Source organism: Natrix helvetica, assembly GCF_964273705.1.
Source record: "Natrix helvetica genome assembly, chromosome: 1".
Taxonomy (NCBI): Eukaryota; Metazoa; Chordata; class Lepidosauria; order Squamata; family Natricidae; genus Natrix; species Natrix helvetica.
Genome location: NC_138548.1, coordinates 104,973,518 through 104,993,041, shown reverse-complemented (window position 1 = coordinate 104,993,041; position 19,524 = coordinate 104,973,518). Strand labels below are relative to the sequence as shown.

At 36.7% G+C, this 19,524-nt stretch overlaps 1 protein-coding gene across 3 annotated transcripts in view; it reads left to right on the top strand.

Moving 5' to 3' along the window:
- TUB (TUB bipartite transcription factor) overlaps positions 1 to 17,103 on the top strand; it is a 73,349-nt gene extending 56,246 nt beyond the window's left edge. For all 3 annotated transcript variants that reach the window (XM_081938322.1, XM_081938321.1, XM_081938320.1), the window contains 5 exons: positions 1,747 to 1,859; positions 2,398 to 2,512; positions 6,385 to 6,483; positions 9,690 to 9,861; positions 12,212 to 17,103. In XM_081938322.1, coding sequence (XP_081794448.1) covers positions 1,747 to 1,859; positions 2,398 to 2,512; positions 6,385 to 6,483; positions 9,690 to 9,861; positions 12,212 to 12,345 — 633 coding nt within the window. In that variant the 3' untranslated portion in view covers positions 12,346 to 17,103. The remainder of the gene's footprint in view (positions 1 to 1,746; positions 1,860 to 2,397; positions 2,513 to 6,384; positions 6,484 to 9,689; positions 9,862 to 12,211) is intronic.
- The last annotated feature ends 2,421 nt before the right edge of the window (positions 17,104 to 19,524 follow it).

Here is a 19,524-nt window from a genome sequence, read left to right as displayed (position 1 = left end):
ACTAGGCTTCAGAAAAAATATAAATTTTGAAGTAAATCAGGTGCTTGCCTTGGGCACGAACAAATAAAATAAAATTCTGACACCATGATATTTACTTACTATACTTCCTTAATATTCCTAAAGGTCTAAGTGTGTTAGAGTTCCTATTTCCTGACAAATTTCATCACAACATTGTAGGGATCTGTAGTATATATTTTCCTTCTCCAACAAGCAAATCCAGCTTCATAATGTACCTTGTAAAGTACTCCTTTGGTATTTAATGTCAAATTGTTCTTGTTCAGAGGTTTCATTAATCAACTTCCATTTTTCTTGCCCTTTAGAGTTAGATGGAATTGGTTTATAGGTGTAATGGTCTGTGCGAATGCCTTTGGGAGGCAGGAGGAAAGGCCTTAGACTAGACAATTGTCAGACGAGAAACAGCTGAGACCACAGAAGGAATGGAGTAGAAGAGTTAGAAGGGACCCTCCCTAATTTATGGGACTGTAAAGGGGGGGGGTGCATTTTCAAACTTGCAAGATTCTGTTAATGTAACCTTACAATAAAGTGAGAGTTAAGTATTCTGGATAAGCCTTTTTCCTGGACTACATTGCAAGGCTGGCAATAGGTGATATTATGATTGAATGGAAATCATTGCTAGAGGTACCCCTTCCATTATAGAGATGGTCTTTTTTGTTTCAACTATGGATACAATATAGAGTGCATTTATCCATTACCATTTGAGCATCATTTTTAGATAGTCTGAAACTGGTAATGCGTCATTTAACCAATTTGCATGGAAAATTCATGTTATGACAACTTCCCGAGCAATAAACAGAACACCAAGTTATTTTCAGAGGCAATAGCTGCATTTCTGTTGGGATACTTATTTGTTGTGTCTATCCCAATGGGGACCGAACTTGGAACTTTATGCATGCAAAGCATGCACTCTTTCATTAAGCACCTCTTTCTTCTTTTAGTGTGCTTTGATATACAGGCTGAAACTGTATTGTGAATTGGTACATTGCAAATCCATCCATTTGAGTCCAGCGTAAAGCTGAAAATGAATTTTTAAAAATCTAAATGTTGCGTCATGCATTGCAGTTGATAGATTCTTGAAGGCTATCTCCACGGTTCTGTATTTGCACAACTGGAAGGTATGTCCACTCCCCTCTGGCAAATTATTACCTATGAATTGATAGGTGAGTGGGGGGTCATCTTACATTCCACGAGAAGAAAATACAGATGTAGATTCAGTGCTGCAAATGTTTTGGAAGATAAGTTTGAAAATTATCCCTCATTGCTTGCCTGGTGAATTTCACTCTGTTTATGCTGTATAGATATAATGTCAAGTGGTTGATAAATTGAAAATTCTTGGGGAAAAGGAGTAAATGAGAATAAACAATGCTTTAAATACACCGTTTAAAGTCTACTTCGTTCTTAGATAATTCCATGTTTGGATTCTTCAAATTATTTACAGCAGGATTGTGCATTCTGATCTGAACTAGAAATTGTTTTCCTTTCATTAAAAGGAGACTATTTAACCAGAATGTAAATCTTTAATAAAATGTTCCAGGTTAATTATTTAATCACTAATGGGTCCAAGAAAGTAAAATTCTCTACTGACTTTTTCAACCCATTTTTGTTAATTTTCATTTTCTTTAATTATTCTTATTGTCAAGAAAAAATCCTTATGATTTCTTTTTTCAATGGTTCCACCAGATTCTGCTTAGAATTTGACTTTTTAAAAAAATTATATATATGTTTTAGGTATTTTTATTAGCTGGAAGGAAACGGAAAAAAAGCAAAACCTCAAATTACCTCATCTCCATTGACCCAACAGACCTGTCACGAGGAGGAGAGAGTTTCATTGGAAAATTAAGGTAAACATCTACTTTTAAAATGTATGCTTAAGTGTGAAATGGTTTGAGATTTAAAGCAATTCAAATCTCTTTATGTTTGTAGATTTTCATAGTCTCTGTATGTAGGTAAAAGGAAAAAAAGCTCCATACTCACTAGCACTGATGATATTGCCTAGTTGGGTAACAAAACGTCTGCAAGCAAATAACCAAGCTCAGAGAATATCAAGGATTCTGCAGACTTGAATTTTCCCAGTTCTAGTCCATACTCTTGTTATATAATATCTAATAACTTAAAAAATGGATACATTTAATGTCAAAAAGAGATTTAGGGAAGAGGTGGGGAACTATTGCCCCTTTATGATTTGTGTACTTCAACTCCCAGAATTCCTGAGCCAGCATGACTGACTCAGGAATTCTGGGAGTTGAAAGTCCACAAGTCATAAAAGGGCGATAGTTCCCCACTCCTGGTTTAGGGGAAACACAATTCCAGCTTTCATGATAATAAATAAAGTACCATATTTAGTACTGGACCGTGATTACTCTTTTACTTCAATAATAGGTCAAATCTCATGGGGACTAAATTTACAGTTTACGATAATGGAGTTAACCCAGTGAAAACAACATCAAGTTTGGAGGCAAGTAATCTACGCCAGGAGTTAGCTGCTATTTGCTATGTAAGTATTTTCCTTTGCAAAAAAGCAAATTAGAATAAATAACAATTGTTGGATTGAGCATTAAAATAACTTCATAATTCCAGAATACCACTACGTGGACTCTATGTAAAGTATAGTTACTGCATACAAATGCTCTTTGCATCAGGTGTTTACAATTTCACACATATATTAGTACCATAACAGCATAGTCTTTGCATTAGAATTGGACATTATAAGATTCATCTAGTATTATAAAATGGCATTCCGTTATTATTCTCATTTCTAATTTCCAACTTTCATTTTTTCCTGTTATGTTTTTTATACTATGGATACGAATTGCCTTTATTTATCCTTATGCTACTCTACGTACTTTTCCAGTGAATGAACAAAATATAACTTCTTTTAAAAAGAGGCCGTAGAGCAACCATTTGTACAAAATAAGAGGATGCTCAAGACCCCTGTGCAATAATAAAGGAATTATTTTTATTCAGGATGATGGATATTTTGGAAAAAGTTCAGCTTCAACTTGGAATTACTGGGGAAAGCAATTGGTTGATCCAATTGGTTTATTCCTGTGCCAAATAATATTTAATACGATATGTAGCTCCTCTGCTGCTCTCATTTCCAGGAACACAGACCATAAGTACTACCATGAATAAAAAACAGATTAAGCATCTACTTGCTTCCTATATTAGCCTGGCAGATGAGGATGCTATTTAACATGACATGTATGAAGCATAGTTCAATTTTAGCCAAAGTAATCAATAAAAGGCTAAGAAATACTGTGAAATTAACCATTCTGTCACTACAGCTGAAGGATGCTTTCCTTCAGGCTTGGTATTGTTCAACAAGGGGTTCTTAGTATTATTTGTGGAGTTACCTTTGAAGTCATCATTTGTAAAATGGAATGGATTGGATGCATTGACACTGGTTTTAAGTCCAGCATAATTAAAAATGGTAAATGTACCCATTGATTCATGAAGGTAACTGGATGAGTCATCAGACTACAACAAATATTCCCAGAATTTTCTACCCTGGAGTGGCTTTTCACGTTGAAGCCATGGGTTTCCCTGAAGCAAGAATGATTCACTGATGTTTTAGATGCACGTGATCATTAAGATATAAAAAGAATTAAAATACATTCTAGGGAAAGTCCCTGTCAATAAAATTCTTACAAAATCTTCTTTAACCATATTTCTTGAAAAGGAGAACTAATTAGAACAAACATTTGAATAAGAAAACTTTGAGTTTAACACTCTATTTCTTGATTTGCTAGGCTGGGGTCTTCATGCATCTCTTGTTAACTTGAGGGACAGGAGAAGTGACTAAGCTTGTTCTTGATAATGGAGGAATAGCTAGATGTCCTGAGCCAGCATTGTTTTGCAAATTATTATCTACTTTGCTCAGTTCTGCAAAGTCCAGAAATGTTTTAAATAACATTTTCTTTAAATAAAATTTAGCGTCTATGTTGACTTTAGAAGCCAGCCGGAAGCATTCCTGACATAATAGATCACCTTCTTTATTCTTTAAAATGCCTGAAATGTGTTCTAATATAATGGCAAAGATGCCAAATTAACTCTAGAATGATTCAAGATTACAGTATGGAAACTCAAGATTCAAGACCCATCTTCCACCACAAAACTCACAAGGTGAATTTCAGCCAGTCACTCTCTCTTAAGTTTAAGGCAAACTACCTCATAGAGTTGCTGTGGGAGGAAAATGAAGGAAGCAAATAAAATAAACCGCGTCCTCCATTTCCAGTCTGGCAAAGGCTAAAAGAAAATTAGGATTCTTAGCTACAGATAGTCCTTTAAGGCAGTTTAAGATATTTCCTTTTCCTCAAAATATTTAGGACAATCCAATGAAGAGTAATAGAAATGAATAACTACCAAAATGAAGCAACTCTCATACTTTTTAGGTCACATATTTTGGGATTGCTTGATACCAGGAAGGTTTCTAAAAATATTACTGGGTACATGGGAGAAAAAAACTTTGTCATCAATTTTTTTTTAAACCATGCTCAATTGGAGTAACCCAGGTTGAAGAAAAACAGGTAAGGACAGGACCCCTGGACATGTAGTTTTTCTCTCTCTCCCTGGAAGAGTTGAGGAGATGTTTTATTTTGTAAAACATATAAAAGTGATATGTGTAAGTTTCTATATTCTGTCTTATTACTATATACTACCGGTGTTACAATTATAATTACTATCAAGACAACGACTGTATTCTATACTATTACTATTGAATATACTGTACTCTGGATCGATTATCTATATATTATGCTCTGTAGTATTACTAGCATGCATCAATGTTTCTTTCTTAAGCCTGTTCTGTCTTAAGTCCCTTCTCTCTGAGATTTCCTCTTCTTTTACTGGCCAGCATGTAGAGCTGTTGCATCCTTTTTTTACACTGTGTGCTTTGTGTTGCTGGACCTGTACGCCACCCCTCCCACAGCCCCTCCGCTTTTGCACCATTCACTTCTTCTGAAGGAAAAACAGTCCTTTCGTTTGGCTGCTGTACTTGGTTTGCTGGTGGCTTCAGAACACATCTCTCCTCTCACACCTGTGTCAAGGTTGCAGCTTTTTTGGCAACACTGCCATGCTGATGCCGGTGAGAAGGCTCAAATAAGAGGGAGAGGAGGAAGGAAGCACAGCTTTTTTTTTTTTCAAGCAGCTTGCTTTTGCTCAAAGACAATAAATTCCAATATTCTTTTTAAAAGATGGTACTATAATAGCACTGATAGTAAGAAAAACTGCATTATGCATTTTAATAAAACCTTTTCCTATTCTTATTGAAAGTTTCCGATCCCATCTTTACAAATTATTCTATTGTAAGGGTTGAATGGTTGATTAAATCCTAGAGGGCAGGGACTTTTCATAATGTTTTTTTAAGTAAAAGCAAAATAAGCCATGATTTTGCTTTCATTTTCTTGGTGCTGTTGGTCATTATTACAGCTGCCACGGCACCTAATGGTCACTGTTATAACTGCAGTGGCAGAGAAATTCTAAATAGATCATTAGAAATACAATTGCATTTGGAAGGAGAAACCATCTGTTGTTGAACTCTTGGCCGTTTAAATACGGATCAGTTTCATAAAACTGTTATTGGGAGCTCAGCTCACGATTAACCAACTGGCTACAATGCCTTTATTATTATTTTTTGTTGAAGAGAGCGTAATAACAAAAATAAGCAGACGGATTTTGCAGCCCTGACACATTCAAATCAGATAAGCAATAAGCAGAATCTGAACACTTAACTGCCAGTTGACAGAGGAGGGAATTATGGAACTAAATGTACCCTGCCTAGACTCCTTTACTACACTCAGTAGTAAATGAAGAAAGAAACATGACTCCTTCTCCTACATCTCTCCCCTTATTTTGTCCCATATTTTTCAATATGGGTGCTATTCTGTGATATAAAATTAGGTGGCTAAGGGCTGAGCCCATCTCTCTCCTACAGCATCAGTATGTAGACATCCACAATTTCTCAACTCTGGCTGATAGATAGGTGCAATATAAAGCACCCCCCCCCCTTAAATGTTTTGGATTTTAATTTCCAGAACGCTCATGTGGCCTCCTTACTTAGAGAGCATCAGGCTGAGGAACAATGCTTTAAAGTGTATGCTATATAAACGTTCAAAGTGCTAAATTATGTTGTTGATACTGCTGCTGTTAAAAATAAATAATTAATCACACAACTAAAGTGTAGCCAGTACCAAATTCTGTGCCTATTTATATTTTTCATTCCTTCCTTCTTTCTTTCTTTCCTTCCTTCTTTCTTTCCTTCCTTCCTTCCTTCCTTCCTTCCTTCCTTCCTTCCTCCCTCCCTCCCTCCCTCCTTCTTAGATAAAGGTCTATTGTATTTTCAATATTTATCTTATTGTCTTAAAACAGGAAACAAATGTTTTGGGATTTAAGGGTCCTCGTAAAATGAGTGTCATCATACCTGGAATGAATATGGATCATGAGAGAGTTTCCATCAGACCACGGAATGTAAGTCAATCACCATTATACCAATCACCATAAGAGAGCTCAACACAGTTTAAGGATGCAATTACATGTCAGCCGTGGGGGACATTGGTTTTTAATTTCCTTCTTCATAGGTGAAGAAGCAGGTATGCCCAGAATTCATTTACAAATACTTTCATAGTCCCTGAGGACAAAAAGGGATTGAATGCAGAGAATGGGCAGATGCTATTACACTACCCCAGATTCTGGCATAATTTATAGTCTTTGCAATGGGAGAGAACGGTTTTTTTTTTAAATGTTGTTTTAATCTGAAAAAAATATTTTTTAAACATACAAAATTCATCCCCTCTGCTTTGGATTTGTTATTAGTTAGATTTAGGTTCTGTCATTCTTCCAGGAAGTAAAAGAAGCCTAAATTGTGTTTCCTCTACTAATGATTTCTCCATAGTTACTCTGTGAGATAGATTGGGTTTTTCCCAAAGGTGTTTTCTCAGGAGGCAACTGCTCATTCTTGTTTTTTTCATTGAATATGTTTCTCCAATAATTTCTTCAGTTCTGACAGGATAGTGGGGGATGGAAGGATTTATATTCCTTGCAGACAAGGGGTCATTTGCATCCTTTTAGAGGGTCATTGAAACACTTGGAGGTTTATCTGTGTCCTCAGGGTCACCTGAGTAGTGCTCCTGGTTCCTGTGGTCAAAGAAAAACCAAGAAAGTCCAGTTGGGTCCTGAAAAAAACACCTTTGGGACAACCATGACTTAGATGACTGAAAATCGCTACAGATTTGGTTTTTAATTCCCAGTTATTGTGTTAAAATGAGACTGGCAGGTCTTTGGAGTTTTACTTTCCATTTGTTCCTGAACTGGTTGTTCTGAAGTTAGGGATTTGCTAACCTTGTCATAATGACCCTCCTTCAACTCAGTGGGAAAAATAGGGAAAGCCATTTACTACTACTCTGACTGCTACTAACAGCAATTGTTAGCATTGCTATGTCTAAAATAAGCATTGTTATGTCTAAAAAATTTGTTAAGCTGGGGAAAAGAGATAGAAGATGAAAAATAACACTTATCATAAACTAGAAAAAATGCCAGGGGGTGATGAGATCTCTGGAAATTCAGTTCTATAAATTGTATAAGCAGTTACAGGAATCAGTAGCTTCCCAAATCAGTGTACCTGAAGATCTATGAAAGATATTAGTCATTTCTATATCACAGATACTATATATGCTACTTTGTAGTTACTAGCACTAGTATGATTGGCCACAGATCATTTGATTGGTTTATATTCATTGGATTTAGGCCTATGCATGTTGACTTTTAACATGCCGTTGTCAACAGCAGGAGTTGGTTTGCTAGAAACTGTTTGCAGGGTCCTGTGTTTGGTTTCTGCAGATAGTACTAAAAGATTGCTAAAAGTTGTGTTCGGAGCGCCTGCTCAGTGTCAAGGTTCACACAAGCTCTTCAGCAGACAGTACTGGGGTTACATGTTCACACAATCAGTGTCCTTCTGGCAGAAATGCTGAGAATGGAGAGAAAAACAGCACAATATGTGCAGCCTTTAAAAAAAAGTTGCATGTTTTAAAAGTTGAACCAGGAAAATAATCCAAAATACAATTTTATTCTTCCAGTTCTGCCTTTTCTCTGGCTCCTGTTGCCCACCCTCCCACCCCCACTCTTTAGGCTGGTGTGCTTTTGCTTTGTAAGCCGAACAAAGCCTGAGGACATAAGTATGTCTGTAGCATCTTCAATCTAAGTGTGAGGAGCAGGGAGAGGCTCTTCTCTCTTAGTTACACTGGTAATATAAGTGAATAGATTATGTTCAGCATTGTCTGCTGCAAGGAGTCCTTACATGTTATGGATGCTTCTACCTGATCTGAAGCACTCAACTATCCGGAGTTGTGGATAATACACTGCAGTCATGCATACAAAAAGGCTCTCTGTTGCCAGCAGGCATGCAGTAACTAATAGATAATCTTCTCTTCTCCAGAGTAATGACTTGCTACAAGGAACTGTTTATTGCTACTTGAATTCTGCACTGAAACTATGAACGTTTTTCATGAAGAGAGCAATAGCAATAAAAATACTACTTCTTAAAATCTGAGACATTGCTATCCCCAGATCTGTAAAGTTTTAAGGTTTCATTCTTTTCATATCTTCTAACAAGAAGGTTAAAATGGAGTTACTGGAGTAAAGCAAATACCTTCGTGGCAAATATGGAAAAATATATTGACATATTCATATCTTTTTGGGGAACTCTGTCATTGAAGTCATTTGCATTCTTTCAATTCTATATTTTTGCCTCAGCCTGATATATATAATTAAGATCTTATTCTTTCTCAACATTGGCAAGATAGTAGGTGCCACTGCCTCCCGTTAAAAACAATAGAAATGCTTAGAGTATATCTATGTGTGGTGATTAAGAATAGAATAGAGTTGGAAGGGACCTTGGAGGTCTTCTAGTCCAACCCCTTGCTTAGGCAGGAAACCCTACACCACATCAGACAAATGGTTATTCAATATCTTCTTAAAAACTCCCCGTGTTGGAGCATTCACAGTTTCGGGAGGCAAATTCTAAGTTGCTTCTCTCCTTGATTAGTTTCCACCCATTGATTCTTGTCCTGCCTTCAGGTGAATAGTTTGACTCCCTCTTCTTTGTGGCAACCCCTGAGATATTGGAACACTTCTATCATGTCTCCCCTAGTCCTTCTTTTCATTAAACTACTAGACATACCCAGTTCCTGTAACCATTCTTCATTTAATACTGGGTCACCTGCAAGTCTGCTAAATCCATTTGCTATGCCATATAAAAAGTCCCAAATGCAATCCAAACCTTGCCCCTCTAGAAATATGAACTACAACAGGATCTGGGAAGAATTTTGGCATGGCTATGATTTCCTTGGCAAGTTTTAATTTTTCTTCTCTGTGTATGTATATGCATGGCTCATCTGTTTATCAAAATATACCTTTAATATTCCATCAAAAACTGATTCCAAACTAGCTTATACCACTTTACTATATATAAGCCTAGAATGTAACAAAGTTAGTGTTTGTGTTTGTTAGTTGATCTCAGCATGCTTCCCAATGACAAATGGAGTTAGAATAGAATGTAGGTTCTGATAATCTAAGCAGTTGATTTGGGAGAGGGATGGATTTTATTTTAGGGGGGTTTTGAACACTGGAATGGGGATAGCTTTTGGCTAAACTCAAACTTATATCCGTGGTTCTGATAGGAACACGAAACGCTCCTCTCAAGATGGCAAAACAAAAACACGGAGAGTGTCATTGAGCTGCACAACAAAACTCCAGTCTGGAATGATGATACTCAGTCTTATGTTTTAAATTTCCATGGTCGTGTAACACAGGCCTCAGTGAAAAACTTCCAAATTATTCACGACAATGATCGTAAGTATGACTTCTCTAGTTACACTTGTTGGAACACAGATTGCTTTTCTGAAATCTAATGAGATCCTATGTACAATTATACTAAAGATATGTTCGGTTTCCTAAAACCAAAATTTATGTTGTATTTCTCTTACTGCAGTTTCCTCCTCTCAGATGTTGATAGCATACCTATGCAATTTGGATGGTTGACATTCATTCATTTTGATGTTTTGATAGTTTTTGGCGAGGGTGAAATCTAGGGCAATCTTTTCTAATAAGAGTTCCCAACTATTTTCAGCTTAAAACACTCATCTGTGTTCTTCTGGCTTGAATATAGTCCATCTACTGTATCCTCAAGGACCTTGGGTTGAGCTGCGGAAACAAAGAGTAAAATGAAATAAAATATGAATAGCTAAGGCACTGATAGCTAGATCTCAGAGTAGCACATACACAGCTTCTGATTTAATCACAATTTAATGGCGATAGCAGAAGAGGAAGAATTGGAGAAGATAACAAAATACAAAGACCTGCAGATAGAAATAGAATGACTGTGACAAAAGAAAGCAAAGGTAGCACCAATAGTATTTGGAGCATCACTTGAACACTATCAGCAGTGACAAAACAAGCGTCAGTCAATTGCAAAAGGCAGCTTTACTCAAAACAGCTTACATCCTGCAACAATACCTTTAAGACCATCAAATCGCCACACCTGTCTATCCCAGATCATTGGGAAGGACTTCATAGGTCGATAAAAATGCCAAATCCAGTCTGAACATCTGGCTGACTGTGTAACAAACCATTATATAATAATTATTTTTGAGAGAGGCAAAATCTTTATAACAGAGATATAATTTCTGGCGGGATGCATATTTTTAAAAAAGTTGCCCTCCTTAATTTAATCTATAAAGATATAGTAATGCCCAAGGTTATCAGATGTAGTTTTGACCTCATCGTATAATGGTGATGGGGGGGGGGCAGATGGTGTGCCTTCACCATTTTAACTTGTGCCAGAAGAAACCATCAATCTGATGAAAGCCCCCACCCCCCACCCCCCCGAAATGCCTGCTTAGGAAGTAGTTCTTCTCTTCATCACTGGTTCATTCACCACATCCTAACTTTGCTCTAAGCGTTTGCTGGCAGGCTTCAGTTTTGTCCTTTCAGCAGTGGATTCGCAAAGCATGTTGGGAGGCAGCTATTTGGAGGATCTGCCGGCTTAACAATATGGAAGCTAAAGTGCGAGGAAAAAGGGTAGCTTGCTGAGTCTTTTCCAGTCACTGCAGCTGTCTTCTGATTTTGTTCTATTCATTCCACCAGCGTTTTTGGATCCTTTTCTGTTTCCTGACTTATAAAGAATGTCATTTATAAGGACATCCGTGCCATGGGCGGAAGTGGCGGATACCACACAGCTGGGCAACGTTTCTTTCTTTAATCAGAACATTTTTAAAACCTATTTTAAAACATTCAAGGAACAAAATAAATAAACTACAAAACAAACGAAACAAAAACAAAAAATAGTATATAGGCAGACTTTACAAATTGTCATAATATTTAAAATTCAACATTTTATTGCTGAAATAATTTAAGGTAGGCTGATATCTTAAGAAATACTTGATGATCACTACTAAAATTTAGATTTATAAAGAAGTCGCTACTATTTATTCCTAAAATATCTTGTGAACATAAAAATATTTTTTTAAAAAATCAGGAAAAGCAATATTAATCTTAAATTCCCTACTATTGTACCTGGTGATTAAAATATAAGCATTAAAATAGCTTTTGTTTACTATCTTTACATCAACTATTTCCCCCTTAAACATAGTCTAAGTATCTGAGCTGGCCTAGTTGCGTGATTTGTAATATATAGGCAAGCCCTACTTGCTTAATTTTAGTCAAACTTCAGTTCTGAATGTACACTTTTAATTTTGCTGTGGCTTCATATTCCCCAGAGGCTCAGTATTTCATTGCTTTCTGAAGAATGCTGTGTCCTAGTTCAAATTCCAGCTAATCTAAGGAGATAGACCCATGATGGCGAACCTATGGCACGTTTGCCAGAGGTGGCACACAGAGCCCTCTCTACGGGCACATGTGCCGGCACAAGCTTGTCTTCAGGTTTCCAGCGTGCACAAAGACCTACTGGCCAGCGTGCACGTGCACACCGGAAACCAGAAGAGCAGCTGGCCAGCACGCGCATGAGCACTGGCCAGCTGATCTTCGGGTTTCCGGTGCATGCATGTGGGCATAGTTTCGCCATCACTGAGATAGATGTCACTTCTTTTTTTCTAATTATATAGTTTGGTTTAGTAATGTCCTCATAATCTAAAACGTGTTAAAGGCCAAATTGATATATCTTTATGTTTCTTTATTTTTTCAGCTGACTACATAGTGATGCAGTTTGGCCGTGTGGCAGAAGATATTTTTACAATGGATTATAATTATCCCATGTGTGCAGTACAAGCCTTTGCTATTGCCCTGTCCAGTTTTGACAGCAAGCTAGCTTGTGAGTGAACAAATTATGCCTAAACTTCACTGCAGCCAAAACCATGTGCCACTGGAAGAAGAAAACATACATTCCACTTTTTCTCTGGTGACATCAGTGGTCACATATCCTTATGAGGCAGGTAAAATTTGTTTTCTGAAGGACCAACCTTTTTTGATGAAGAGAAAGTATTTTGAAAATTCAAGACTTTCAGGAATGTTTCCCCCGCTTATTCTCTATTTTTCTGGAAGTGGCATCAGTGCTCTATAAATAGAAGACTTATCTTAATGTCCTCAGTTCTGTTATAAAGATGCACATAATTGTGGCTTAAGTGAAAACACCATTGGGATCAATGATGTCTTTTTAAAAAACCCATAAAAGCTATCACGACACACATCTAGTTTTGGATTTAAGACATATTCGGAGGCTGTCAGCATACCTCAAGATTTCATTCACACTTTTGAGGAGTTTGTGTCACCCATCTCAAACATAAGACCATGAGAAAGATGCAAACTTTTTTCAAGAAAGAAACAAGGTAGCATTTACTCTCAAAGCCAAGACTGAAATTGATTTGTGATAGTGTTTTATGTGGGAAGGAATCTGACAAATTTTTAATCCTGATGGGGAATGGAATGGGGGCGGGGGGGGGGGGGGGAGAAAGGATCGGAAGCACAATATTGCACAACTCACTTGTACTCCAAGGTGTTATTTTATAGATTGTGTTTTAAGTCTCACTTTCTGATGTCAGTTCACTCTTGTTTTTAAGAAGGGAAGTTTGATTATGCGAAGTCATCAGATGGATGGGAGAAATGATGCTGAATCATTATACCAACTAAAAATTGGGAATATTCTAAAAGAAAGGAAAAATGTGCTTCAACATGTATGATGTCTCAGGTCCCATATGTGGCATGTTCTGTCCAAGAAAGTTTTCTGTCTTTTACCCTGGAGAACTGCTGCCCTTTGGATAGATATGATTGGACTAAAAGTTGAGGGGCTGACACTGAACAAGGGGTGTGCATATGCTGTAAATTAATTGAATGGCATCTAATTCTTTGAATAAACCTGTCTTGATAGAGCTGCCTCTTTTAAGAAATTGTTTTAGAAGATAACTGGAACTAATAGTGAATGGCATTTGCTCTTTTTCTGCCCCAATAGAGGTAGTCCTTGACTTACAGCCATTCATTTGGTGACTGTTCGAAGATATGAAGACTTATGACCAGTCCTTGCACTTACGACATTGCAGCATTCCCCACAGTCACAGTGATAAAAATTTGGGTGCTTGGCAACTGTATTTATGACAGTTGCGTTGTCCCAGAGTCATGCGATCGCCATTTTCGACCTTCCCAGTTGACTTCTGACAAGCATAATCAATGGGGAAAGCTGGATTTACTTAACAACTGCATGATTCACTGAACAATTGCGGTGATTTGCTTAACAGCTACAGCAAGAAAAATCATAAAATTGGGCACCAGCTTACTTAGCAATAGAAATGCCAACCTCAATTATGGTTGTAAATTGAGGACCACCTATACTGAAAGCTATATGCAGAGAAAGCTTCCAAAAACAGAAATTAATTGCAATGCCTTCTTGATTTGAAACAGATGGCTTGAATCAGAGCTTTTATTTTATTGGTGCCTTGTCCAAAAACAAAGGGGCACTCCACCAGGGTACCCCTACTCAAAATAATATTGGTAGCTAAAGAGAATATTACATGGATAGCAATTCACTACTGCAGAGGCTCCATTAAATTTTGGAGCAGATATGGAGGGCCTAATGGAATCACCTGGAGAGATAAAAACAGTAAAGACGAGCTCGTCTCTTCATCTCTTCAACCAGAAGAAAATTTCTGCTGGATCAAACTATTCCTACTAATAGAGGGAGATGCTTCTATCTGTAGAAGACTTTTCCTGGATATAACTATGTATGCATGTTTGTGCCTTTTTACTAACAAATCATTATATTTCAGAACACAAACTCTGGCTTATCTCATTTTCTTGGGTTTTTTATTTTTTTGAAACGTTAAGTGTACTAAAAATTTGAAATCAGAATTAGCTTTGAAGGGGATCTGAACATTTAGTATTAGTTTCATGGTTGTTTCCCACAAAATGATATTGAATGTGACTGGTATACATAGAATACATAACAAGACTCAGCAGTACCAGATTTGAGGGGGGACATACATTTTTGGTTACATTTTCTACAAGGGCTGTTGGGTTAATTGTAGCAGGTTTACCTTTCTGTGACTTACTAAGGACAATGTGCATCCAGTACGGATTACAATTTTGCTGATGCTTACATCAGCACAGAAATGCAGGTGGTTGGTCTGTGAATCTCCTTTTGTTTTAGATAATTAACAGTCCTCTTGTAGTAGTGAACACTTCTATGCAAAAATGCAATCTGTTTGGTACGCTTTGAAATTGCCATTCTCCCAAGTCAAAGAACATTGATGACAAAGATGAAGTGATCACTCTGTTAGTTGGAGAAAAACCTAAAAGAAAGCGAATTCATCTAGCAGCACTTTTTGTATAATAACACACTTTGTGATGAAAAGACGTGTAAGTCAGAGAGTTGAGTAGTTACAGATTAGGGAATACATGAAGAAGTATTCCCAGACTTTGCAGCAATCTTCTCCTTAAGTATATTAATAAGTCTTCTCAAAATTAAATTTATTTAAACTAAGGCTGCCATTTGGACCACATATTTGAGGATAAGCCCTCTGGCAGTTAATATCACTTGCTCAGAATACTGTGTTAGAATTGCCCCTTAGGAAGTATATTTACAGCTGTGGCCTCAAATTTTTCGACTTGGTCATAAAAAATAGTCTTATCAGTATGAATATATTAGCATACATTTCACATTTAAATTCCTTGAAATCAAACAGACTTTCTCTAGGTAAGATTTAGTCATATTTATCTGAATGGGTCAATTTTAAACCTGATGAAGCTTAGATCTAATTTGTTGTATGATACGAAACTCAGTTGTTTGGCTTATATTCATCCAAGATTGAAAAGGGTTCACAAGGAGGAATGCTTGCCTCTAAGCTGTTACATTTTTCTCGTGGTGAATCCTTGCAAATTGAGATAAGGAACTTTTAGTGGATAAGATTTCAAGGTATTGCTACTTTTTTTTTGCTTTGATTGGACACTTTTGGAAAGAAAATCGCCTCAATGATCCTACTTACCCATTATTGGTAATGGGTACACTTTCCCTTGAGCCAGTCTATCTGCAGTGATCTAGATTTTGGGTGGGTGGAGCTGCAATTTGTGATTGTTAGCTACGTATTTTGTTCTCAGTTTTTATGACCCTGAAGAAGCATTGCAACGGTGACATCATTTGGGGAGCAGGTTGGATGGTTTTCAGAGAATTGGAAAGTTATTTTGGGACAGGGTAGGAAGGTTTAGCATATTTCATAGAGGTGATCCTAGAGGTGAGTTAAACAATAGTAGAAATAATTTTCTCAATACACAGATACAGATACATATGTGTGTAGAACAGCCTACTTACTGTTGTTACTACTTTGGCTAAAACAATGTCAGAAGCAAGCTCCGCAATCTTTACTCTCTGATTTGTACCTTGAAACAATTTGGATTAATCTTAAAGAAATGCATTTCCTTCCCAAATGATAAGAAAACTCACATTGAGAATGGAAAACACTCTTCTATACTTTTCAGACTCTCTATGTACTCCATCGTGTCAATCATTAGGCAATCTTAAAGCAATGCTGATGATGATGTTTGGGGGGGCAAGACAAGCAAGGAGGCATAATAGCATAATGATCTAAAGGGAGAAGAGGACAAAGGATGAAATGAGCATCTCAATTGAGGACACAAACTGCCAATTTTCTTTTTACATGTTTTGTACATGCATGTATGGAATGGATGGAGGTTGTGTTGTGACTTTGTGAAAGTTGTTTGTGACATTCTGACAAAACACTCAGATTTCTTGGGCCACCTATTTAGGGCAACTAGGAATAAAAGCATGCATGGTATAAAAAGTGGATGGGATGGGATGTCCCCACCCACCCCACTACCCCCTGGCAGTTAAGGTCAGGCCACTTCATTGATTGGTCTTTAATTCAGCGCAGGAAATATTTCTTTAAGCAACATATGGGTTTATATGCAACAAATTTTACCCTCATAGATTGCAGTGCATGACTAATGTGATTTTAAAACATTGACTAAATGTAAATGGTATGCAATTCATCAGACAACTAATGGCTTGGTAGAATACCCATCTGTGACCCACTTGTGAACTTTGAAACTGGATCTTAGTATTCTTAATCAATAAAGGAGAATATTTAATATACATTAATATTTATTACTCTCCTTTATTGAATCTTAGTCATTTTGCAAAGTGAGATATTGGATTAGAAGGACCCTGAATCTGAGCCAGCCAAGCTTGCTCAGGTTCCCTTAAAAACATTTCTAGAGCTTTCAGAGCAGATTCTTTTTTCTTATCATGAAGTGCATTAGCTGGATGATCACTCCTTACAAGACCACGACAACTAGGGGAGATAATTTTGATTGCTATATACTCCAGATAATGACTAGAGATAGTCATTTCTGGAAATCATTCTCTGTTATGAAAAGGCTCCCATTAATAAAGCTTTATGGGCTTTGTGAGTATATGGATTCTGATTGTCCCACCCATGAGCTCTATTAATGAGCCCTCCTCTTATTGGTGAGGCTTTCCATGAGGGTTGGGAAACTAAGAACAACATGTGTAAAAATTCAAAGCAGTTTCTTTATTGCATGTTCTCCAGGGTGGATAAAAATAGATGATTTTTTTTTTAAAGATAAAACAAATCAGATTTTTTAAAATTCAAATTGGATTTTTCAAAATTTAAATCAGATTGTAGCATGAGGCTGTATATTCTGCAATGTTTACATTTTTAGTAAACTCGTTCAATGAATCAAAACTCTGCAAGCTGAGATAACATGCACTGCATTGGTGCATTCATACAATTTCACAGTAACCATGAGATAAATCATAAAACAAAGTTTAGGAATATTCCTTTATCACATTGTTTTGCAAATCTATGTACACTACAAACTGTTGAATGTTTGAAGAGAAATGCATCTGTACCACCAGGCTCTAAGTGTGAGGAGGAAGGAGAAGCAGTAAAAATGAAAGTGAAACCTTCTAAGCAGCTTATAAATATAATATTAAAGAGCACCTATCATTTCTGATCCATCATGTCAGTGCATCCACTCACCTCTGTCTGCCCTGTCCTTCACCTTATTATCTCACTGTTGCATCACCAGCCATCCTATTAAAGTGAATGGGACTGTTGGAGAGTAAATAACGGGTCAAAGGAGCAGCCGTTGCAGGACAGAAATGATAGTTGCTCTTTAAAAATTATGATTTAAATCAAGTTGATTTAAATCAAGCCTTTTTACTATTGATTTAAATTGTGATTTAAATTGACTTGGTTTAAATCAAATCCACCCTAATGTTCTCCCATAGACAAAATCTTTTTGGACCAAAGCAGACTCTGCATAACTATCTGATCAATGCTGAGAGGAAATTGGGGAGGGTCCCTCCTGTGTAATTTCTGCATAGCAAAGATTCAAGGTTGATGCTTCTCTTTACTTCTCCCTCTTGTAACTCAGCACCATATTCCACCACAATTAAGGTGGTTCCATCTGCTTTAATGTACTAGAAGTTGTGATGTCTAAAAATATCTATGTATTTTTTTATAAAAGTTCTGAAATAAAAACACCTAAATAGTCACAATGCAATAATGTCCATATTGTATTCAGCAATCAAAATAATTGTTTCTGTTTGAAGTGTAGTACCACCTTAGGTAGAAAACATCAAGGTTGATTACTTTCCCAATATTTTGCTTCACTTCATGAAAAGGCTACATTTTCGTCCTCATCAAAAGTCTTTGAGAAATTCCCAAGTCAAGGTCAGTAACCAAATTTGACCTGAGGTTTTGGAAGTCTAGTGAAAAATACTGTAGGATATCAGTAATATTTTGAAAAACATCTTAATGTGAACAGGGAAAAGAGAATTAAGCAAGAAGACACAAATATTTTTGGATGCTCAGAATTTACCTACATGAATGTGTAAATATTTCTACCTGGTTTTATAATTTTATCTTCCTTGGCACTAACTTTAGGAATTCAAGGAGTTGCTGTAAGTGTTTCAGTTTTTGCCTATTTTTATTACTGAAAAATGAGAAATGAAATGGATGTTTGCTCCATAATGTTAGAAGCACTTTTGTTAAGGAATTAGGTTTAGTCACAGCAAAAAGCAGAGTGCAGCAAATAAAGCCTACAATGTAATTTCACCTCTTCTCCACACTGTTCAAACTCTGCCAAAGTTCCATATATTATGTAGAACTGGAATAAAGCACATCAAGGTTAGCCAGAAATGCTATATACTTTTTTGAGTCAGGATAGTTTGTTAACTTTGCTTAGCTCTCTTTGTAGACATGTAATATTCCAGCTGCAGAAATACCAAGGTGTTTGTGTAAATGTCAGGATATGAAAGATTAAGAAGGCATAACGCTGCAGCACCATCAGAATGAAAATGAAAAGCAAATAAATTAAAACCAGCTTGTAAAACACATGAGAAACTATATTTCATTTCCCCTTTCTTACAGCGTTCTAAGAATTATTGTTTAATGAAGTTTATGCAGCAACTTGTTCATACCTTTTTCTTGAACCCTGAGACTGCCATTCTAACCACAGAGAAAAACCTAAAGAATACTCTTAGTATTCTCTTAGTTCCAAGAAAATATTCATACAACTGCATTGACACTCTAGTTCTGCTTTGACAGGCAGAGCCATCCCAGAGAACAAGATAGCATGTCTTGTTCCAAATACCGTTTCCAAAGAAAAAAGTCAAAATTCAGATTCGTACTTACCAAAAGAAATATTCCCAATAGGCTTCTCTGCTTGTTTTTTAAGTGGTAAGCTTCTCTAATGCAACGTGGTTTAGACCTCAACAGAAGCCAGAGATTTGGTTTAAACATCACTTCAAACCCAAAATGAACAAAAGATATCATGGTTTAGTACTATTAATTGACTCCAGTGCTGCAGGACCTGGCATGCCAGGGGAAGATCCCAGTCAACTAACATATCCCTGATGTCAGCTGAACTTCTGCTCAAAGCACTCATATTTCGAAGCTAAAGATAGCTGATGCCATCAATGTTTTTTTTTTCCTTACAACATTTCTCTTTCTTATTTTCTTTTTCTTT